The following is a 24,911-nucleotide window of genomic DNA, read 5'->3' on the forward strand; positions in this document are numbered from 1 at the left end:
GTGGGTGAAAATTTAAGGAGAGACAGGAGAGCAGCCTGGGCTAAAAGTAACTTTACCACAGAGAAACCCAATGGTGACAGATGCCACATTAACCAAGAATTTTGAGGCCCATGTTGCAAGTAATAAGACACACTGACATCACGTACCCTATGCTTTTGTGAACTGAGGACACAACATCTCTTCTGTACTACTCTTGCCCCAAAATGCATAAGCTCGATTTAATAATGAGAAAATATCAGGCAAACCAAAATTGAGTGATGTTCTACAAAATGATCAACTAGTTCAAAAAAATCAGAATATTCAAGTTCTTGAAAGATAAGGACAGACTAAGGAACTATCACAGACCTAAGACCATTAAAGACCTCAGTTGCTGTGTGCCATCAGGGATCCTGGGCTGGATCCTGGAACCAACATAGGATATCAGGGGGCACACTGGAGGGATTTGCATAAAATCTTTAGGTTAGTGTCCGACGGGAATTTCATAGATTTTCTTGTTACCATGAGGGAATCTGAGTGAAGGGTCGATGTCGATTCTGTACCAATTTTATGGCTTTTCTGTAAGCCTAAAATTATTTCAAATAAAAACATTTTTTTTTTTAAAGAGACATAGTATTTTCATGTGGTCCTATCCTTTCTTGTGCTATTTGCAAACTAAACTTAAAACACAACTGTGATGTTAGTTCCCGTCTTGGAATGTACTTGAGCTCATGCGTCTGAAAGCTGCTGCTAGTCTATGAATGGGCACATCGTTCCATGCGAACTCCCAGGTCTGCTGACGAGTGGAAGTCCAGCTCGATTGCTAATAAAATGCGTTTATTATAAATGTAGCTATACTCTTCAAACATTACAATAAGTAAAAGAAATTACTGATGAACATAGCACACAAAATGAAATGTTAATTGCCTGTAAGCGTTATGGTGGGTAAATTTTTTTTTTTTTATTGTCGGTAAATTGGTACGGAACAAGGGTGACGTTTTTAGCACTGATGTATATAATATGACCCATTTAAAACACATTTCAGTACCTCAAAAATAAAATTTAGCAAATTTAGGGCATTGAGTAATTGGCTTTCATTAAGGTTTTCTTAATTGGATACTTTCTAAATAGGTTTATTAGTGATCACAAAATGAATCTATAAAGCAACTTATAAAAATGTAGAATTCGCCATGTAATGGACACTGTATTCATGGTTATTACTATCAAGAGGAGTTGGGCATGTGATAGATAAGCTACATTTTGCTTAATGTTTGCTTTGAGGTATTTTATTGTTCTAAATAGGTAGTAAATGTCCATTTAAAAAGAAGAACAATAGTCAGCAAGCTGCATAAAAAATAACTGGAGGACTGTCTTGTGTTTCGACCAATTTTAATCAAGTAAATGAAAGCAATCACCCTCAATCATCCTGTATGCCAGAGTCACTCTCAAATGGAGCCAGGCTGACTCCTGTGTGAGCCACAGCAGGGCTGCGGCCTTCCAGCTCCTCAGAGCCAAAGCATGGAAGCAACTGGAAGCATCTAGTCTGTTAAGAGCATTCTCCCTCTCTCTCTCTCTCTCTCTCTCCCCCCTGCTCTTTCCCTCTCTCTCTTTCTCTCTCTCTCTCTCTCTCCCCTTCTGCCCTCCCCCAATCCATATGGACTTCCAGTTAAACAATTTTCAAACCAAATACAACTTTTCAAATTTCAAAACACACCCAAATTTTATATTAGGAGATATAAATCACATAATTGCAAATTATGAAAGGTCATTGCAATTCTAAGACTTCCAATTTTTGCCCATTTCAAACACACATCCTAAGCTATAATGCTCAAACTGTACCCTTTCTCTTTTAAATTAATCCAAATGCTCCTAACAGTGTTTGTAATTGTGACCACATAGTGTATACCTCCCACATCGACTCAAGGAAGCAATATTACATCAGATAACTGTTGAGGGAGCAGCTTTCAATTCTACATAATGGCACGACTAATATGGAATGGACGGAAGTAAGTGTCTGTGGCAGCACTCTGTTTATGAAATATGGAAAAGTGGGGTGAAGGCTAATGTATTTTATTAAGAGCAAATGAGAGATACAGAGCTAGACAACGTAAGAATTGTAACTAGAGAACAAGGTTTTCCATGCACACACGTTTGCCTTTTGTTCTGTTGTTAGCTGGTAAGGTAGAAAAGGAAGGGTGATTTTTAGCAATGGAGTAGTATTACAGGAGACACTGATTAAAGCAGCTTTATTGGCAAGTACAGTGACGTGGGAATCTATTTTGTAATAACAGAAGTTGCATTTAGACATAACTAGTGATCCAGTTTGGGAAGTAAATATAGTCGGTCATACCTGTGGCAGTTTTCCTTTTTTAGGGGGTGGGTCACCAGAAATTGACCCTCCGATCATATGTATATAGAAGATGACCAGTTCTAAGTCGTTTTGTATTTAATTGATGTATATTCAGTTTACTCTGTTGGGTGGCTGCTAAACATCTGGCGTTGTGCTTGGTGATGGGACTGAGTTCAAAACACACAAAACCGTAGCTCTTGATCCCATGGGGCTCAGGCTCATGAAGGCACACAAATACTGTTTGTTCAGTAGGAGAATTTGACCATGAAATGGAGACCAGGGAAAGCTTTGCTGAAATAATGATGCTCAAAATGATGGAAATGAATTACCTATTTAAAGAGGAAGGGATTTACTACAGAGGAACAGCAAACTTCCAATTTCGTGCGGTGGGGAGGAGGGATGAACGGAAAATAAATGAAACTGAACTGAAACAATATTGGTGTGGAAAAAACAGGGGTACCTCTGAGATGAAGCTGGGGCCAGATCATGATTTTGTTTAGGTTAGTCACATAATTTATCATTAAAAATGGCATATATTCATGATGAAATCTGATGTTTATAATTAATCAGCATATCCCATATGGGCTACACAGTCCTCTATCCTCAGAGCAAAGAGAAGCTTCTAAAGAGTGAGGGTACAAGATGACAGATAGAGAGGTCTGAAGAGCAGAGAAGGGCTGGCGGGGAGGGGCGGGGGGTTGCAGCCTGATGCGGACAGCAACTCAGGAAGCCCAAACAATGGCAATACCTTGAATGGGAGCAGTGGAAAAGAGAGAAGAGGATAGATTTTATGAGATATTTAAGGGATGAATTGTGGTGATCATTCGGATGGGGATTATGATGAAAGGGGCCTCCTGGTTTGATTTTAGCTTCTGACAATGAGGTAGATGATAATCCTATTCCACGAAATGGAAGTACTGGAGGTGGCCCCCAGTAGGGAGTTGCAGGTAGACACTTCGTGGGGATGAGGCTTGGAGCATAGATGATGAGCTGAATCTTCACAGTAACCCAGGGGTGAGTCCACAGAATGTACTAGAGGCAGGATGTCAAAGTCTCCCACCTGGCCCTCTCCAAGGATGGATATTCTGTGCTTCAAGAAATTGCCCGTCAAGCACTTTGTCCTGGCAGTGACTTGGGAGCTAGACTCTATCCTGTGTCTGAGTAAAAGTTTCCACTAACTAATATGAATGTTTTTCACCCCGAGGCAGAAAGAAATCAGGTGTTGGCAAGGAACTGCCCTTCCACTTGGCTGTGGTCTTTATGTTTTGAGCCTGGGAAGGAAGTCATACCACCCTGGGTGAGAAAACAGCTGGACAGAACACTAAATAGGACAACTCAGTGGAATGGCATGATTGGTGGACTCTAGGAACTGTGATAATTGATATCCAATTGAATTCTGTAGTCCTGCATTATTATTACTTTATTACTGCCTTATTTCCAAGATATCCACAATTTTTCCTGAAATGCTGTAGTATTTAGTATAGTATAATACTATTCCTAGTATTTGGTAAATTAAGGGAATTATTATAGCTAGAAGCTGGTCAGGAACAACTGAGATCATCTACCGAACTTAACCCCTTTGGTTACTAGAGTAATGGTCCAATGGGGGAAGCTGGCTGGGGTAACTTTTAATGACCAAGATGAGTTTGTAGAACATGACACCATTCTTCCAGGGCCTCCAGAAAATCTTGCAGGGAGGAGGTACCCACTCAAAGGATCCACTTCATACAGTCTCAAGAAAGGAGCTCAAACTAGTTTTATTTTGATATTAAGGGAAAGGATAGTATCTAAAGTCTGAAGGAGTTGGGTTGAGGTCTGCCTTGGTTTCCCTGAGCTGTTTGGGAGCCAGTGGGAGATTCCATACCTTTCCTCAGGCCCACTTCATCAGTAGAGAAACATTCACATGGTAAAAAATAGTTGCATATGTGTAACTATGATTCGTTTTGGCAATTTAGTAGCAATTTTGCTTTTACAATATTGTTAATATCTCAGAAAATATTTCCCTTCAAATTAAGGATTTCAAGGATAAGATTGACTCTACCTTTATATTATGTTTTATAGCTTAAATTCTATAGCTCAGCTTCAATTTCATGATAGAAGCCAGTAGAAGAGTAGAAATTGCTCAAAGAAGTTTTTAGAGGTATTTTAGCACCATATCAATTTCATACATCATGAAATTTCAACTATGGTAAGGCTGAAGTGTACTAAATTTCCACTAAGAAAGTCATCAGGAAAGATAAGAGATTTGCTATCTCTTATACAAATTACAGGTAGAAAATGAATGTGTAGACAGAAAATGTGATACAAGTCAGAAACTATTATTAGCATTAGCACCACTATAATTCATAATATAAGGATTCTGTCTAAATTGAAATGAGTTTGGCCAGTATTTGTTTTAATTTCTGGATATTTTTGTTATGATAAGATGTGGTGCTTTCACTACGTTTAGTTTATGTTGTTTCATATAACTACAATCCTATTCCAGAAGATGCCATTCTATAATAACTTATTTGGCGCTATGGATTTCTACTAAGAAAGATTTGTCAAACATCTTAAGCAAATGAAGAAATTATTGCAAAGAGTCTGAGTCATCATGGTCACTTGTAACCATCTTCTTTTAATATGTATTTTGGAAGAACAGGTCATTTCGCTGCTCAATTAAAAAATTAATTTGTTCCCTTAAAAATGCAGAGAAACATGAATCATTTATAAGAGCTTATTTTCAATGAAAATATGAATTCATTCACAGCAACATAATTTATCAGAAAGTTTCTCACACGAACAGCTTGGAAGCAGATGTGTTAGTTCAATGGGCATATAGCCACGTCTACTATCAGCATGTGGAATAAAAAAATTATTTTATTAAATAGAGCAAACACAATTCAGTGTGGAACAACACAAAGAATTATAATAAGAACCGGCTTGCTAGTGTATGGCTTGATAAAAACAGATATTGGTTTAAAGCTTTTCAAAAAAACAAATGGGTAGGGGCTTCTAATTGTCAGAGAGGCAATATGAAGGCACTGAGCAAATCAAGTTATGAGTGGTTTTAAACTCTTCTCACGAGGAGGGAAGGGTAAGCAGGAAGCCAGAGCCACAGGACCAGTCCTGGTTCCACTCTGGCTAGATTCACGGACTATTGATTGGCATTTCCTCCACATAAAGAAAGTGAGAAAAATTTATGTCAAGGAATGGACCAGACAGTGCATACCCCCCTCATGAAAGATGAGGACAGTGATTTCGTCAGCATTTTACACATCAAAGCATCAAGAGACACCTGAATATAGATTTCTTTTTAGAAAAATTCAAACAATGAGGATCTGGAATGAAGGACACCAGGCCAGTCAGACAGAAGATGACAATAAACGGGAGGTATTGCAGGCGGACTGACGGCCCCCTCCAAGCTGCCCCTGCCCCGCCTCTGAGTCCTAGGAGTATGCTACCCCACGTGGGCAGAGGGGCAAGGGACTGCAGCTGTGGTACCGGATGATGATACTTTTGCTAGAGTAACATGGTCTCGGGTATAGTGTGTGTGGATGTTGATGTGAAAAATGTATCCTTTACCAAACCCATAAGGAAGGAAGTTTAGAAAACAGTCCATCATTACCTGGAATGGACAACGGTCTTACCCCAGAGATATGTAAGCACTCCCTCTCTCTGGCAGGTATCGTCCGGAGACCTGTATCATTCAGACATCCTGCAGAGACACTAGTCTATGAGAGAGTAGCTGCTCAATCGGTACAATTACTAAGAATCTAGTGTTTTAGGGCAGAGGCCAGAAAACTATGGCCTATGCATCAAACCTGGCCCACTTCCTGCTTTGTGCACAGCTTTGTTGGAGTGCAGCTTTATTCTTTTTTTTTTTTCTCATATTGTCTATGGATGCTCTCATGCGACAATGACAGAGTTGAGGAGTTGTGTCACAGACCACATGGCCCACAAGCCTAAAACATTTACTATCTGGCATTTTACAGAAAGTCTGTTGACCCCTCATCCCGGGCATGCTGGGGTCTCTCTCCAAAGTCAATAACAAAGTGTGGCATCTCTCGTTTCCCACTATGAAAGAGGTCGCCTGGTGCCTGGTAGGGTTCTTTGGGTTCTGGAACAGCCAAATTTTCCACACTTGGTAATAGAGCTGTGACCAAATATTATGTGACATATAAGGCTTCAACCAGCTTTGAATGGGGCCTAAAACAAGAATGGGCTTGACAGTCAGTCTAAACAGAAGACAAGTAGTCCAGCCCCTTGGACCTGCCGACCCAATGTGGTAATATCATTGGTAGAAAAAGACACCATACAGATTTCATTGGCCATCACCAATGGGAACATCACACTTCAAAAATCGAAGGTTCAGAAGCAACTCCATGTCATCTGCAGCAGAGAAATATACAACTCTAAAAAATCTCTTGGAGAGCCTGGGTGGCTCGGTCAGTTTAAGCATCCAACCCTTGGTTTCGGTTCAGGTCATGATCTCCGGGTCCTGGGATCGAGCCCTGTGTTGGGCTCCCTGCTCAGTGGGTAGTCTGCTTCTGCCTCTCCCTCTGCCCCTCCCCTCCCCCACTTGTGCTTGCTCTCTCTCTTTCTCTCTCAAATAAAATCTTAAAAGCCAAAAAAAAAAAAAAAAACCAAAAACCAAAAACCAAAAACAAAACAGTAGCTATAGCCTGAGAGGTCACAGGAGACAAGGATTCAAACTCTGCAGGGCTGTCCGCTGGAGCTACAGGAGTCCTGCATGGACAGCAGAGGAGGGAGAGAATGAGTACCAGTTGCAGTCAAGAGACCACCCGCTGGGGCAGAGTCTGTGGTCTGTTCCATCCTCCTTCCTCATATAAAGTTCCCAGGAAGTGAGGCTCACCAGCATCCTGAAGGAGCCGACCCCAGAACTTGTGTGATGGGGGATCTGAGCAGCACAGGAGGTGAGCCCTCAGGGATGCTGAGCTGTGAGCACCCAGATCCCTCTCGCAGAACCAAATGATTTATTTTCCCCAGATGCTAATCAGTTTTTGTCCTCCTTCTTTAGGAGCTGCTGCAGCTGCCGAGACCATTTGTCCAAGTTCAAGCCCACTTTGCCGGGCAGTCAACATCTAATGGCTGCTTCATTCAACAGCGTTAATGCCCAGCTCTCTCACTCCCACTCGGAACATCTTGGAGCAGCTCTATCAGCAGGGTTGGCTGTGCCTTTTATCGGGACCGCCCTGCAGCCCAGATTCTCCATCTGACCTGTCCTGACCGGTCCCCTCCCCACAGATGTTGATGGGGACACTATCCCCCAATAAATGCCCCCTTATGATAACGGCTGTTCCCAAGTTTGCCTCCCAGGGAACCCAGTCCACTAGGCCATATGATTAAGAGGTGGAAGCAGAGCAGCTCAAAGAGCTGAAAGTGACAGGGAGGGGATATGGCAACATGGAGCTGTTTTTCCTTCTAAGATTCTTTTTTTTTCTTTCCTTCTAAGATTCTTTATGCTGGTTTCATTTTTAAAATATGCTTATGTATTTTAACAAAAATTTAAATATAATGTTATAAATAGGGAAAAGAATTAAAAAATATATATAGTACTGGAGAAGCCATTGTAATTGTGAGTCAGATTGTTTTCCATCCCATTTATTTCCATTTGCAAATCTTCAAAACCAGCCCCCAGGGAAGCTCTTGCCACACCAAAAGTCCAACTCTTTTGCTAAATTATACGCAAACTATTTCATATCCCCTTTCTCCTCATTCTGTATTCCTTCTCGTACACATGGATGTGCTCACTCATATGTGTCCCCAACACACAGACAGTTGGCTTCTGCTTTTCCTTCCCTGTTACCACTCTTCATCACCCAAACTCTGGAAAAATAAAAGACTGCCAGCACATCCTGAAGGTACCTGGTAGATTTATCATGTAGTTGACACAAGGACTGTAAAGACAAACAATCAACTGAAGAACAGGTTGATAGGAGTTGAGTCTACATCATCTGTTTCTCCTTATAGGAAAATATTTGGTGACTCAGTCCGTCAGATTTAACTCATGTTGTGTGTGTATCTTACAAAGACTATATAAAAGTGCTCCAGTTACAACTGTCTGAAGTCAAAGGCCATAGATATAATAAATCTTGTTTAAAGAAAACCAAATATGACCTACCAGATAAAGGTTTAGGCTCATTTTAAAGGACAGGGGAAAGATTACAGGTCATTCTGGTCAAAGAGGACACCAAGATCCTTCAAATTTTCTACACCACTAAGTAACTTTCGAAAGTCTAGGTCTTGGAAGTACTAAGATCAGCAAACATGCAGTAAAAAGGAAATTCTAGTCACACCTTCAGCATTTCCACATTGCTTTGTATCCCTTTGGGGACATCACTTCATATATCTGCATCCCAGACATTTCATGTAAAACTAAGCTGTTCATACTAATATATATTATTATATAATAACATACCAGTGCTCTCCAGTTGTGTGATGGACACTGTTCCAAGGTTCTGTTATATACAAAGGACAATACCAACGAATGAAAGATGACTTTGTGAAACTTTGTAAAAGGAAACCTCATTTAGAAGGGAGTGGGGAATCTAACCAGGAGAGCCCTCACCCCCACAACTCCTCAATTGCTGACCCATAGGGAAAGATCACCCTGCACTGGAAACCACCTTACTACCCCAGCAAGAGGAGGGGCTTTCCTCCTCCCACACCCTGCAACAGCCCAGACAATGAGAGACAGTCACAACTCAGCCAATGAAAAGCCACTCCGTTTCTAACTCCCAGCTTATTCCAAAGGATTTTTGTTGACAACTGCTTTCCAACTTCCCCCTTTGCTCTACCAAACAGCATTTCTCCCCTTAGATCTGCCAACTTGCCTATGATTTTGCCATAGGTTGCTTGTCTTGGATTACATTTTTTCCGCTCTTCCTGCACAAACCCATTTTTGCTGGTAAAACAACTGGCAGTTTTATTTGTTAACATTAACAATTTTAAATAATTGGCTTCTGTTCAGTTGGTTGTCTGGCTGCTTCTTCTTGTTTACCTTATCATCTAAAGAATTTGTTAAATGTGTTTCAAAGAGTGACACTTGGGACAGGATTTTTAAAGAAATGAAGCTATTTCCTGGAGTGGACAGGGCTGTCTCAGTGGTGCAGCTTCCACGAAATGATGTCATTTTTCCAGAGATGATCCTCACTTCATAGAGGCAAGTCTTCAATGCCACACTAACTCCCCTCTATTTGCATATTGCACACATTTGAATTTAATGAGATTTGGAAAGTTAGTCATCTCAAAAAGAGAATGTTAATTATATATCATTTTCATTTGAAATCACAGGTAAGGAATTCTTAAAACTTTTATATTATAGAAGGGTGCACTATATTCCTTCATATAATCCCATGTATCAATATAGTGCTCACTCTCCAAGCTCTCTGCTGAAGTGAAATGATATGACCCAATTTAAATATACAAAACATTTCAACAAGCAATTGCTGACAGGTATTGTCTCTGGCAAAACTTTAAATACGGTTTAGCCTCTTTCACTTGTTATAATCAATAAACATTTTTCCATTTTTGTGTCCATTCAAAAGGAAAATACATGACAAATGCAGTTTTTGTTAATAATTCATAATAATCACAGAATGTACCAAAAGACTTGAAAAAATACAGACCACCAGTAAAGAAGGTGAACATCTACACATCTTTTTACTGTTTTAAGAAAATGAAAATCCAGTATAATTCCCTCATTTTAAACTTTTATACAACGTCTCTTAAAATATATTCTGCATTTTACTTCAAAAATGCATTTTATTAAGAAAAAAAGAAGGAATAGATTACAAATCAGGACATGAAAATCATGACATATGATGAATCAATGCACTTTGATGCCATAACATTGCAGTTTCTAGCAGTGCGGACCACACACTACCATGAGGCTTCACCATCTATAAACCTGTCTACATCCCAGCCAGGTTAATGCGGCTACTAAATCACATGAACACTTGCAACAGATTCAGGGCTGTTATGATGCTTGTACTCAGCTTTGCATCAAATAAAAACTACCATTTCTGTGTTCAATTCTTCAAGTCTTTCAATTAAAAAAAAGTATGCCATTTATCAATATAGGTCCTTCATAAACTACTATGTTAATCCATATCCTAAGATTTAGTCAGGCATTTACAGAAACAGCAAAATGGATATAGTGCTATAGAAAAGACAGGCAGCTTTTGTAAGGAGGTTCAAAAGGGAAATAAGATGCTTAATTTATGTATTTCCACATTGTTCTGGTGTCTACAAAATTGAGGAATCCAATTGTTCTTTGCCAGGGACCTGGAACGTGTGAGCATAAATAGCAATGTGCCTTTATTATATAATTGGCCTATGAAATTTTAAGATAACAACATGCACGCATCTTGTTTGCTTTTGCCTCAAAATCCATTAGTGCAACAAGTTTCATAAGGTTACTGATAATTCTTTGATCTCTTGGTATGTATATACACCCTAATCGGAACGCACTAGTTAGTAGGTTATATTGATTTTTGGTACTTTTTAAGAAATCGCCCCATCACCATAAATGAGAAAGGACAGAATGGCAAACTTAGCACAGATCATATAATACGGCATCACCCCTTAGAGTGAGCATCCTTTAACCACTCCATTGGTTTTAGTAAAAGGGGGCATAGTTGCAGCTTGTATTTCAAAAAGTCTGTCCTGGAGATCAGTACTCAGAAAAATGTATGTCTGAAGGAGTATATGTTTTAGAATGGGGAATAGGGCTCTCCACTTCAAATTGTCTCTTTTTTCCTAATACATAAGGAATATGCTCCATGGAATATAGTTAAGGGAGATCAAAGAATATTTGGTGATAAGCTTTAGAAAACCATAAGCACAAACCTATGAAAACCGGCATAAGGTTCGGGGAAAATATTCTCAAAAGTATATTTCATATGAGACACTACAGTTGTAAATAAAAATAAGTTTTTTGCATTGTTAAGAACCGTGTTTTTTATATCAACAAGTTTAGTAGTTGCAAACATTTCACATTCTTTGGGAAACTGGCATTATCCAGTGTCTTACCTACTGCCACTACTGAACAATGATAGCAGATTATGAGAAATTTAAAAGGCAGGACGTCACACACTGACAACCAATGCACTCTCTGAGTCTTGTTACATATGAATTTTACGTTCAGAGCTGAAGTCTGACGCTCAAAACCTAATGTATTCAAAATTCAAAATCATTAAGAAAAGTCAAATAGAAAAACAGCAATACAATCAAACCAATGACAACAAAACATCTTTCAAGACTACTGATAAATTGTATTGAATGTAATACAGAGAAAGGCAGAGGGGGTCGATATATTTTTGGCCACTGCAGATGCAAACACCAGCCAAACAGGATCTGAGAAGCATTTCCAGGTCTATGAATAACACCATGGGGGACACTAAAGCAAACACAGCGCATGTTCTCAAATAAAGCAAGGTCAGTATAGTCCAATTTTTTAATCTCTAACGAAACTGATGTATCACATGGTTGAGAGACCAGGGCTACAGTTTAAAAACCGTAGTCATCAAGTGAGTTAAACTTCCGTTTTAGATTCTATCAGAACAGTTGGAAATTAAGAGCAATATCTAATTCCTTGTTCTATAGAACGACTGCTATGGGAAATACGTCACTGGATGAGACCTCCTGGGGCCATCTCGAGTCTGGATATGGCAAGATGGCAGTACTGCAAATCCAGTGCCTGTACATTCAATGTAAGAACATTTTCTTGTCCGTTGAGAGCCCCTGGCTATTAAAACAGACCGTTGGAATTGCAAGTTAAATCACAGCTGCCAATCAGAAGAAGTACTCTTTCTGATTTTCATTGACTGCACTTTGTATATTAAGCTCACTTTTCAAAACAGCCTCAGCACTGTCTACATTCTCTGACCTTTTTGCCTCATTTCTCTTGTATAACCTTTTCTGCTGATAAATGCGAATGGCTATGGCAGCGATGCACAGCAAGATAAAGATCACAACAGCTATCAAACCTAGTGAGAGAAGAGAAAAACAACGCAAAATCAGAATTTTTTGTCAGAATAGAAGCTCTGCTGACTTCAGTGCTTAATAAGTCATAACAATTATTTTCTACATAAATCAAGCATCTAGTATATATAAATTAAAAATATGAAAACCTCGGGTATTTCTGGATCAGATGGTATCATGATACATTGAGTTTGCTTCTGAGTTCTATCAGCCCTGTAGGTTTGCCTCCATTTATTCTGCATGTATATCATACTGGATTTATTCAGTACATTTCCATTTATTTTATTTTTTTAGTGCTTTTACATTAAACACAAGATGCTTTTGACATGCCCCTAAGACCATGCGGTCACTGCATATTAATACACAAATTTTCATTATCTTATAAAATAATTCAATGTACTTTTGTGCTTAAATAGTTAAACATTGTAATTCAGTTGATTCTCAATAGTTTGCCATACTGCTGAATAGGAGGAACAGGATATATGTCTCTGAATAATCCTGACTACTTAAATATATTCATACAAATAATATAGATTATTTAGGCTATTTCTATATGAGGAATATTGATATTTTGAAGCATCTGGTTGTAAATAAAAGATTTAAATACCACAATTGTTAACTATGCCAATATATGATTTTCAACCTTGGCATTACATTGAGCCAGTGGTTCTTCAAAGTGTGATCTGTGAATCCCTGTTGGTCCCTAGGACACTTGGAGAAGGTCCACAGAGTCAAAACTATTTTCATAATAATTCTAAGACTCCTTTTCCATTGTGTTGACATATCCACCGTCAATGTAAAACAGGGTTGTGTAAAATTCCTGGTACGTTAGCATGAATTAAGGCAAGGCTACCAAACTAATAATAACTAATACCAAACTGAATTCATTATTATACTGCCAGACAACCCCAGACAGAAAGGAAAAAAAGCCAGATTCATTTAAGAGTGTCCTTGATGAAGTACTAAAAATTACTTATTTTATGAAATCTTGACTTTTAGCTATATGCCTTTTTAACATGTTGGGTGATGAAATCGAAAGTATTTGGGGTGTATCTCCAAGTGTGATGGCTGTCTCCAAGAAAAGTGCTTGTGTGAACAGCTGACTTGTGAGCTCAACTAGTTACTTTTTTGCTTCTGATCACCAGTTTTCTTTGAAAGAATGACTGCCAAACTATGATTGTTTTGACTCAGATATTCGGCAGATACTTTCTCTGAAATGAGTGAAGTCAGCCTGTCACTTCAAGAAAAACAACTGACAATATATGTTGCCAGTGATAAAAGTCAGGCTTTCAAATGAAAAACAGAATTTGGAACACTAATGCCTGTCACCACGAGTTTGAGAATTTCCTAATACTTAAGACTTTTCTAATGAAAACAGAGGAAGTATTAACTTATGTAGTTGTTTTTAGGCAAAAATAACTACAGAGAAAACATTACTGTGGATCAACTGTCATATTGTAAAGCCAAGGCTCTTCATTTCAGTTTAAGTTAGGTGCATTTAACTCTAATGGAGTCCACCAAGCTAACACACTGAATCATAATTACCAGAAACTGTGATTTCCACCAATCACAGTGGATTCCTGAGCACATGATTTAAGGCGTGGATTCACTATAGCAAATCATAATCCTGTCAATGGCTGAGCTGATTTTTGGCTGGGTCAACCTTACCTGAGAAAGACAGCAATTCCTTGCTCATAAATCTAATATAAGTGTGGCAACCAAATTCTGCACTTGAAATCTGAAGAATTTACTAATGGATATGGTTATTTTTGTTATTATTAATCATATTAATAAATAATAATTTTAATAGTAAAATCCATTTGTTGTTATATAATTGGCCACTCATTAGTTGAGTTGCTATAATTCTTTCTATTGTCTGGCCTCTTGTTATAGGCCTCTTGTTTTAAGAGAGATATTCTGAATAATTTCAATGTGAAAACCTGATGAAGTCTACTACAGAGAGCAGGTTACAGCAATTATAAAACAGACATCAACATTACAGTGGCCCAGATAGGACATCCAGACAGTCATAATTATGAATGGACTCTGGAACTCTTTTGTTCCATGTATGTGATTTATCTCTTTTAATTTGAGGAAGGTATTATGTCAGGATTTGTCATGTCCAAGAAAAATCTTGATCTAACCTGTTATATATATAAAAAAAGAACCCACTAAATAAAATATGGCCAATCACTGTACTCTATGACACTGCCATCTGAAGCTCCGTGTGAATGTGTTTTTATGAAGAAATTACGTAGCTTTCTTTTTGTCTAAATCTCACCATTCATATCCTGTAGCCCGGCCAGAAACCCTCTATAATATCTGGGCCACCAGTTTTAAATGTCTTAATTAAACAATTTTCCCATCTTACATTATTCAGTGTTTGTAAGTGAAGACAAAGATCATACAAAATGTAGAGCAAGGGGTGATTAGCCAATTTGGAGAAATTTTAAATGGATTAATTATTGTTACACAGTGGGTGCAATTTACGAGTAACTAGACAAGGGATGAAAAATTATACTACGATGTTACCAGATGGAGAAACACCCCAGAGGATGATATTCTATGATTTAGCAGAAAAATCGGACGTGGTCCCAGGCAGGGCCTTCTGAGCTTAAATGGCCATGCCCAGCTGCTGTGCTTCTGAAGCTCAGTTCTGCAATGGCCGAAAGCAGACACCACTGGATTCCTAGACTCTTAGCCTCCTGAGCTGCAAAATGGCCATGTTGTCCCTCTTGCGCTCTGCATTCCAGCCAAGGGAGATTTCACAGGTGGCCTAGAACTTGTTTCCATTCCAGAATAACAAAGAATGACTTATCAACACACCCCTCCTTTATTCTATAAATCTTGCAAATGGGCTCTGCCCCAAGCAATACTATTTTAGCAGATTAACTATTTTGTTCTAACATTGGCTTGACTATCCAATCACTCTATGGATATCTATCTTTGCGTCTGTCTCCCTCTATCTATACGAGTTAAAATGTACAAACGAAGCACCATCATGAGAAAAGACAATCTGTTTGGCAAGAAATCCTAGTTTAAAATATGAAGCACATTAGATGCTATAGCTTTAAATGAGTTTTTACCATATAATGTATTAATAATAATATATTGATGCATTTCTTTTAGACATGCAGTTATTAACTACTCTTCTAAGCAGGTCATGTTGTTTGTTTTTTGCTTGCTACATGACTCGATGGGAATTCTCTTAATGTGTCTTGAATTCATACACCATTAGTTTGATAAAAGAAAAATACTTTAAATTGTTAATATCCCACAAAGATCTGACTAGTCTGTTCTCTGCCTCAGGAAAATCTTAGCTAGTTAAAGGAAGTTGATGTTTGGATCAGTAGAGGTGTAAAAAAATAGAACAAAATGGATCAGCTCACATAAACTGCCCATGTAAAAGAGTCATCACATTATCTGGCAATGTAATAAAATAACTGTTTACTTTTTATATACTTATCATATGCAGAGTGTGGAGAAAAGGTGAGCCACTTAGCATTTCCATGATCTGATTAATAACCTTCCTAGGACCATTCATTGGGAAGAAGAAGCTATGTTTTGGAGGCTGGTTTTAAATAGATTATGTCTCAGAGAATACTGTTTCATGGCCAGGAAGATATACTTTAAAATTTTGTGTGTTAATTCTGCAATTTAAAAGAATTATGAATCATTTTTATTCCATTAGCCTAATATTTGACAAAAATGCAACTAAAAATGTAATATTCATTCATGTGAGCACCTAAAGCATGGACATATCCATTTTATTGAGCATGACCACAATATAAGGGTTTCTTGATTTTTTACATAAACTCTTGCAGAAGCAGTACAACACAGTCCAAGAGACCAACAAAAATAGTACTTCTTCCTCAAGTATACACAGAATTCCCTAGGGACTGTAGAAGAGGCCACTTTCAAGCTAAATGAGAATCATTTTTACACAGTTTAGGAACTATTCTTTGAGTGTGGCGCCTTGGTGAAATTATCAATTATTTATACTGAAAATCTTCAAGGAATTCGGGAATTCAAGAAGATTCTAAAAGACAATCCAGTATAAATAATAAACCACCCTCGTTGACCTCAGGCTTCAGTGCCTGACGTGGGGGATATGTGTGGATTCTTCATAGTTTCTCTGATGCTAAACAGTCACCACTCCTAGTAATGAGAAGTACCAAAGAAGAGCTCATCCTGGCTTTCTGTTACCTCCAATCACTGCAGAGTCACTTCTGATTGCATTAGCTAGGGGTTCTCTGTCGTTTCTTGTTCCTGAATGATCTGCAATTAAAGGATAAAAAAGGGGACAGGGGAAGGGAGTGATATAGCGAAGTAAAAAGAAGACATTTTGAAAAAAAAAAAATCTTAAAACATTTTAAACCAGAGCAGAATTATGGAGGTCAATGTGGGATCTCTGTCGACAATTATTTTAACATCAGCAGTGTCAAATACTGTGGCCCACATGAACAAGCGTTGGGAATCTAGAAAAGAAATGGCAAAGAGAACTGGGAGTCAAACAAACAAAACCAGTTTCCAGAAGCCACTGTGCGAACACACTGCCACAGCAGCATGGGAAGACTCAGTAAACGTCCAGGGGATGAGGGTGTTCGGCACTGCGTAAAGGAGGAGCCATACACCACCTGCAAAGGAGTGTGTCCTCTCCCTCGATGTGGCATCAGTGCCAGCCTGGGCCACACAGCTAGACTCTGTCACCTGTCCCGAGACGGTGATGCGGGCGGGGTGGCGGGGCTGCAGCGCGGCCTTCAGAGGGGCCACGTGGCTGAGCTGCACCGCAGAGAGACAGCCCAGGAAGCCCTGTGCGCCGGCCAGCGCCGTCTCCTGATCCAGGTCGCCGTGTTCTGCGGATCCAAAGAAACACCCAGATCTTAATACCGGGCACAAGCAAACAGGCAAGGCTGCAGATGGAATGTCTGGAGTCTGATAATACAATAGCAACATACACACAGTAGACTCGATTCCCCTTTATTGGGCTTTATTAAAAGAGTCAGATCCATTTAGAATCTCCATGGTGAGCCTAAGCTAACGAAGGCAAATTTCTAAGTATGGCTCATTGAATACGATGATGTGGGGAACTCTGGAAATGACTGAAGCCTCCATAAGAATGGGCCGGGTTTTGAACTGATAAGGAAGGGTTCGTGAGATGGTAAATTTAACCCAGATGGAATATGATTTGGGATAGGGCTTGGAGTAAAAAGATCAAAGTGCTGCCTGCTTTGGAGATGAATTCAGCTCAGCTTTTGAGACATAATCACAGAAGCTAGAGGGAAAGGTGAGCTTCTGGAGTTCCCCTGTCAATTGCCCATTCGGTCTGGCTGCAGAGTTTAGTTAACTAAACTAGCAAAACTAGTTAGCAAGAGTTTAGTTAACTCTGTTAACTATTGTGACTGTGACTATTGTCACAGTCTATGACATTGTGAAATGGAGATTGGCTTGAGCGCCAGAATATTAATTTATGGTCTTTTTAAAAAAATATTTTATTTATGTATTCATGAGAGACACAGAGAGAAGGGCAGAGACACAGGCAGAGGGAGATGTAGGCTCCCTGAAGGGGGCCTGACGTGGGACTCGATCTGGGGTCTCCAGGATCAGGCCCTGGGCCCAAGGCAGGCGCTAAACCAGTGAGCCACCTGGGCTGCCCTTAATTTATGGTCTTACGGTGAAGTATATATTTATATTTTATGCTTGGCGAGCCTGAAATCTAAACAAGAGGAATTAACTGTAGAGTTTTAAAGTTCAAATGTTATCAGACTGCAATGCACACATCTACCCAATGTGACCAGAAGCATGGCAGGACTGCTCTCACCTGCTCTGCATGTAATACAGGGACACAGACCCAATTCACATTTTTGTTTCTCTTTTTACAAAATAGTGTCACAGGTATTAAGTATTTATTGAGTATTTCTCATGTGCTAGGCACTGTTCTAAGGGATCTGCATATTCCCATTTACAGCTCACAGTAGCCTTGAGGGTCTGACTGCAGTCCTAGGGGCAGGACAGTGGGATCCGGAACCGTCCTGACTGCCTGGGGCTGCGGAGCTGTGGGCATTGGGTGCAGGAGTCAGGCCTGTTGGGCTCCAAATCCCAGGGCTCTGCTATTTACGAACTGCTTTCTGATTGACACATTGTTTCCTTTGCTCCCTTCATACCTTCTGCAGTGCCTCTTATTTATTTTGTTATTATTTTTTTGGCTTGAGAGCAGCTATTCTTGAAGTGACTCCAGACAACCTGGCTCTGACTGAGCCTGTCTTGTTATACTAAGAATGCTGAAGAAGGCCCGTGTTGTCCCACTTTCATTCCCACTTTATACCTAATGATAAAAATGCTGATTCAATGTTTAGTATCATGAATCTGAAAATCCGAGAGATTATACAGTACTCTCCTGGTGGGGGAGATGGACACGTGGCATTCCAGTGTCACTGTGTAGCCAGGTTCACGGCTCCCTGAACCTACGGGTGACCCCCAACCGCAGCATTATGTTACATAGAAGCCATTCCATCCACCTATAGACACTGAGAACTAACTTAGTACCAAAACACAGCATTCACTCACTTGAACGATGTTTATGTTTAGAAAGACATTCTAAACATTCTTGCTTCAGAATTTTTACTTTAATAAGAAAGGAAAAGGAAATATACATTAATAGCATCATAATCAGGAGGGTGCTTTTCATTCATTCTATGATGTTAAAAATCTTGATTACAATCTTGATAGACTTTTAAAAAATCTTACCTTTTGAACCAAAAAATAATGTAAATAGGATAGATTCACTTCTCGGTACAAATCTGAGACGCGATGAATTTTCTTTTGATTAATTAATTAATTAGATTTTATTATTTATTCATGAGGGACACAGAGAGGGAGAGGCTGAGACATAGGCAGAGAGAGAAGCAGCCTCCTCGAGGGGAGCCCAATGTGGGACTTGATCCCGGGATCCTGAGATCATGCCTTGAGCCAAAGGCAAATGCTCAACCACTGAGTCACCCAGGTGTGCCCCCTTATTTTTTTTAAAGATTTATTTATTTGAGACAGAGAGAGAAAGAGCTGGTGCGGTAAGGGGCAGAGGGAGAGAACATCCAAGCAGACTCCTGCTGATCGTGGAGCCTAACACGGGGCTCGATCTCAGGACTCATGAGATCAGGACCTGAGCCTAAATGAAGAGTCAGATGCTTAACTGACTGAGCCACCCAGACACCTCGAGATGAATTTTAAAAACTACACCTTCAAGTCCAAAACATTTTACATATTACAAGTTACTGTATAAAAAGACTTTAAATTCTAAAACTTAAAGCGGGCAGTTAATCAATTAATATTTGTTTTAAGAGCTACCGATATAGGAAACAAATTCCCTGCATATCAGGCATCTCACATTCTAGTCGCAGAGACAGAAAATAAACATAGAAACAGGAACTAATGAAAATTGTGAAGAGTGGTAATGCTCCGAAGAAATAAGTTAGGAAGTGTGATGGAGTGTGTCTGGAACAGAAATTTATCTTGATGGATTAGGTGATTTTTGTGTGTCTATTTTAAAGTTGACTCTTCATAGCCCTGTTCCCTTAGTAGTCTGTATATATTATTCCAGCATCTTCTGGCTGTATTACTTCTTTCTCAAATTTTGTGAGATTACCTGTGATTCAGGAATTTTGCACAGAACACGGTGGGCCCTTTTCATCTGGAGATACAAGGTTTTTCTTTAGCCTGAAAAAATTCATACGTTGTGCACACAACTGTTGCTTCGCCTTCATTTTTTTTAAAGATTTATTTTGTAAACAATGAGAGAGAAAATGAGAGGGAAGAACTGAAGGAGACACAGGGCGATGAATCCTCAAGCAGAACCCCCTCTGAGCAAGGAGCCCAATGTGGGGCTCCATCTCACAACCCAGAGATCACGACTTGAGCCGAAACCAAGAGGTGGATGCTTAACCCACCGCACCACCCAGGCACCCCATTCATTTCAACTCTTTTATTCTCTTGTTCTGCTGATTATTCACACGGGGGTGGGGGGGTCTCCTCTGCATATTCTCTAAGCTATTTTACTTTTCCCATCTTATTTTTTAGGACTTAATTTGGCGTGAGTCAAGCGCTTCATTCATTTGATTTTCTAGGTGATGAATTCAAGTTACAACAAAGAATATCCTACTGACACTTTTGGTCTGGAACAATCATACTTTTTAGTTCCCCAAAGTCTTTTGGTTGCTTTGCTAAAAGAAAAGTCCTCTTACCAAGTTTCCATCAGGATAGTATCTGTTTTCCTGAAGAGGCTTACCATGATAGGGGATGATTCTGGTGGTTTAGTTTCTTCCCCTATTTTATTATTGAATCTTCTTCTTGTTCTTCTTCTTTTTGGTCATTGAATCTTTTTTTTTTAAGATTTTATTTATTTATTCATAAGAGACACAGAGAGAGAGGCAGAAACACAGGCAGAGGGAGAAGCAAGCCCCCTGTGTGGAACCTGATGTAGGACTCAATCCCAGGACCCTGGGATCATGCCCTCAGCCGAAGGCAGACGCTCAACCACTGAGCCACCCAGGCGTCGCATTGAATCTTCTCAAGAATGGAGTTGTTTTTCTCATCTGCTAGGTGCTTGCCAGTCCCTGATTTCCCTAGGTGGCTGGCCAACATCCAGAGAAGGTAGACAATATAGCTGCCCCACCTCATGGAGGGTTCAGATCAAGCACTAACATAACCTCTAGACAGAGAGGACTCAAACTTCATATTATCCTCAGCAGGATTCAGGAACTCCTCAAGGTTCAGGTTTCTCCCTTCTTTGCCAAAGTGGGGAAATCAGCACTGTGAAGTTTTCAATGCTGATCTCTCCCCATGGGGTCCAGAGATGTCTGCAAGCCAAGCACTTCCAAGCAGAGGGAAGGGATCTATGCAATTTAGGGTCTGCCAAGACTCTCCTAGGCTGGTCCCTGCCTTTGGTCCCTACCAACCAGAGGACAAGGAGTCTCCCAACAGTTTCTTCACTGGCAACCTCCAGGCTCCCCACTGCATGCCAGGCGGGACCAACAATTCCTATTCTCAGGAGAGTCAGTGGGTGGAAATTAGAACGACCAGTGAAGGCACAGCACAGGGTCTTTGCAGCCATCTCCCCAGAACTGAGTCCAAACAAAATGAACAGCTATACTATGTTGTTCATAAGCAAAGTGGGCCTTAGAAACACATAGCATTAGATATCTCGCTAGACATTGACAATTGCACTAATAAAGCCAATGAGCAAAAAGACCTATCTCTCCTATTATCTGACTCCTGTTGGTGTGAACACCAACATCATGTTAAGGATTAAAACAAGGAGGGTGGAAGAATTCAAGACTGACGTCTCCTGCTTTACACAATTCTCGAGAGGACTCAATCCTGTTTTGGATGTTTCTGATTATAAAAATTCCTTAACTCACTCAGACTTTTGCCTTTTAAAAAATTAGCCTCAAATGTATTCTCCAACAAAGGAAATGACCTCTGCTTTGTTAAAGAAGAAACTTTTTAACAAAAGGTCTGCAGGAAAAATAGAGTACCAAGGAATTAGAGTTTGCATGAAATGCCTTTCTATACAGGGAAAGAGTGCTGTTTCTGGAAAGGGTATGAAGTAAATGGAAGAACAATCACAAGGAGTGCTTTGTGAAATTTCCTGTGGCTCCCATTAACTAACAAACAGAAAAACTCAGAAAACAAAACCAAGTAGTTGGCCATATCTATGAAGAAGGACTTTATTTAAAAAGAATCTTAGTATCTTTAAACCATAAAGATAAGAAGGCTTGCCAGAGCATGGTGCAATAAATCAGAGGAGGAGTAGGGCTGACACCCAACAGGGCATTTTTATCATTATATGCAATTACAACCAGGATTCAATAAACAAGAGTTAGTGGAAAAGTAAAATGGCAAAGCAGACAGTACATACTATGTGGATAAGGGAGAAGTTTTTCATAAAAGGTAATTTATTTGCCAACCAAACCTACTGCTCTTAGGTATAACCTTGAAAATCTGATTAATACAAAAGCTATTTATAGTTAGGTATCTCTGGGTGACCTGTACTTCTCTTCTGCTTTCAACATAACCCGTCCAAAGTGTCACAAGACATCTACAAAATCACGGTGTCCTTAAGTAATCTAATTAAACTATCTTATGTGCCCCCTTGGCTCTGATATTTTACATAAAATATCACTGAGACTAACATTTGTTCCTACAGCTCTTCTAAGAGATGGAGTAGACACCCTCTTCCCTCTGACCACACACTTTATTTACATCTGGCCTAAATCTCCACTGCAGAAATCTGAGCTACTTCCTGGCTCTGCAGCCTCAGAAGAGATCAATGATCCCTATGGGTCATTGCCTCTAAATATACCAAAGCTATTGCTCAGCACAGAATGAGTGAAAAACATCTTCAGGCTTTTCAAAAACTCTTCTAACATAAAAACAATCCATAAACAGAAACTCTGAACTTCATTTTACAATGAGTTTTGGACATAAAAACAAATGTAATGGAGCCTATTAATTACAAAGGAATGTGAACCAAGTTTGTGTGATGCAGCCTGGTTCTTCCCAAACCACGATGGACCAGAGAATTGCTGCTGTCAGGGTTCTTGCACCATAACGCGTCTGACATAAAAAAGTAATAGACAGTAACTGTAAACTTCACTCAGCCTTTGAACAGTGATTTTTCGGTCATTCTACAATAGGTTAAATTATATCATTCAAGATGTGAACACATTTTTCCATGAGAGGTTTTATGCAATTTCAAGATTGTGTAATGGTCTTAATTGAGATTTTTTTTCCATGTGCGGCATTGTGACCCAACAAAACCTTAATGAGTTAGCAAAGCAACTTTATACCTGCATATTTCCTTTGATTAATTACATCTTAGAGAGATCTCTTTTTTTTTTTAAGATTTTAGTTATTAATTCATGAAAGACACACAGAGAGAGGCAGAGACACAGGCAGAGGGAGAAGCAGACTCGATGCAGGGAGCCTGATGTGGGACTCGATCCCGGGACTCCAGGATCATGCCTTGGGCCAAAGGCAGGTGCTAAACCGCTGAGCCACCCAGGGATCCCAAGACCACTCCTTATATAATGTCCAAGTTAAGAGTTCTCTTAAAGGAGCTGATTGAGGAATCATTCGCTTTGGCATCAGTACTTAATCTATGTGAACAATATACTTCAGAGAAATGACATCAGACTGTTTTCCTTTTTGAAGGAAGACCAGAAAGAAAAAAAACTGCTTCCTCTCATTTTTACAAAGGAAACGGACCAGAGTAACAAAATTTTAACTCCACTCATCGTTAACAAACATGAGTAGCAGTTATCAAGCAAGGAGGGTAATTTTTAGGTAATAATATCAAATTGTACTACGATGACACAGAAATCATCTCTAACCCTCTATTATACTTAACAGACAACGCTAGCAGAATTCACATTTCATTGCTCTTACGCTGACTGACCAGTCTCATAGCTTATCACTAGGCTGGCCTGGCCAGCATCTCCTTGCTTTGTGCCTCAAACTCCTGAAGTATCCAACTCTCCTGCCAACCTCATTCTCTCTTCTCATCCATCAATTCCTGTTCTTTAATAAAGTCACTCACACAATAGTGTCAGTCCCTGATAATGACTTGATTTTTTACTTATTCCTCGTGCAGGTATATTTTCAAGCATGTCAGTAATTAAAGAAATAAACAATTGCTTTCTCTTTTTTATCTTAGAAATTATTCTTGTTTTATCATTGTACCTAGATTTGGCAGCTGATAAATATATAATTTGAGATGTGTGACTTGTGCTTTTATCATTTGTTTTTTTTTTTTTTTTTTTTGAAGTGTAAGTAGAGCTCTGTTTTATTATGTTTGACTGCCAAGTGAAAGCGATGAGGGTGATATCATTGTCAAAGGAGCCGACTCGTCCTTCCCACCTGGAGCACATCCTTCTAATTATATGAGCCTCTGACAAAATCCCAATGTCTACCGTACCATTTGCTCTATAATTAAAATCAGATAACATGTTTCAGCAACCTGAATGTTCTTTGGGACATGACACTTTGATCTATACTCATGAATCATGATGAGGAGAAAGGTGTTTTTAAGTTTCTAGGTATGGCCAGTTCAAAATAATGTTGCTAATTCTCTGGAAACACAAAGATGAAGCCACTCTATGTATTGAGGATGTTTTAATTGTTAAAATATTCAAAAATCCACCTGATGAAGAAAAAACAGTAAGATTTCTTACTGCTTTCGTTTTAAGCCGTATTTTTCTTTTAAAATTTGTTTTTAAAATAACGATTATCTTAAGTGTCATTTCACAATATACTTACACAATCAGGACTCAAGTCATCTGATTGATCTTTCTTCACCTCTAGGCACTGAAGCGAGTTTTACATAAAAGATTTCTGACACACTGGAGATTGTTCTTACAGCTCTTCAGTGGAGACTGAGTGGTTGTCCTTTCCTTGCTGACTACAGACATTTACATCTGGCCTAATCTCCACGCAGTTAGCTGAGGTACCTCCTGGCTCTGCGTCCTCAGAAGAGATGAATAATGACTATTGATCAAGATCTCTAATATGCAAAAGCATATACAGAGCACTCACAGTGAGTGAA

At 39.4% G+C, this 24,911-nt stretch overlaps 1 protein-coding gene across 1 annotated transcript in view; it reads right to left on the bottom strand.

The window, feature by feature from the left end:
* Positions 1-9,967: 9,967 nt before the first annotated feature.
* The window catches only part of CNTNAP4 (contactin associated protein family member 4), a 241,176-nt gene continuing 226,232 nt past the window's right edge, over positions 9,968-24,911 (bottom strand). Inside the window, exons 22-24 of the mRNA XM_038538261.1 lie at positions 16,951-17,169; positions 16,520-16,591; positions 9,968-12,318 (exon numbers count right to left, since the gene is read on the bottom strand). Of these exons, the coding sequence (XP_038394189.1) occupies positions 12,125-12,318; positions 16,520-16,591; positions 16,951-17,169 (485 nt within the window). The 3' untranslated portion in view covers positions 9,968-12,124. The remainder of the gene's footprint in view (positions 12,319-16,519; positions 16,592-16,950; positions 17,170-24,911) is intronic.

This window comes from Canis lupus, chromosome 5, assembly GCF_011100685.1.
Source record: "Canis lupus familiaris isolate Mischka breed German Shepherd chromosome 5, alternate assembly UU_Cfam_GSD_1.0, whole genome shotgun sequence".
NCBI classification, from domain to species: Eukaryota; Metazoa; Chordata; class Mammalia; order Carnivora; family Canidae; genus Canis; species Canis lupus.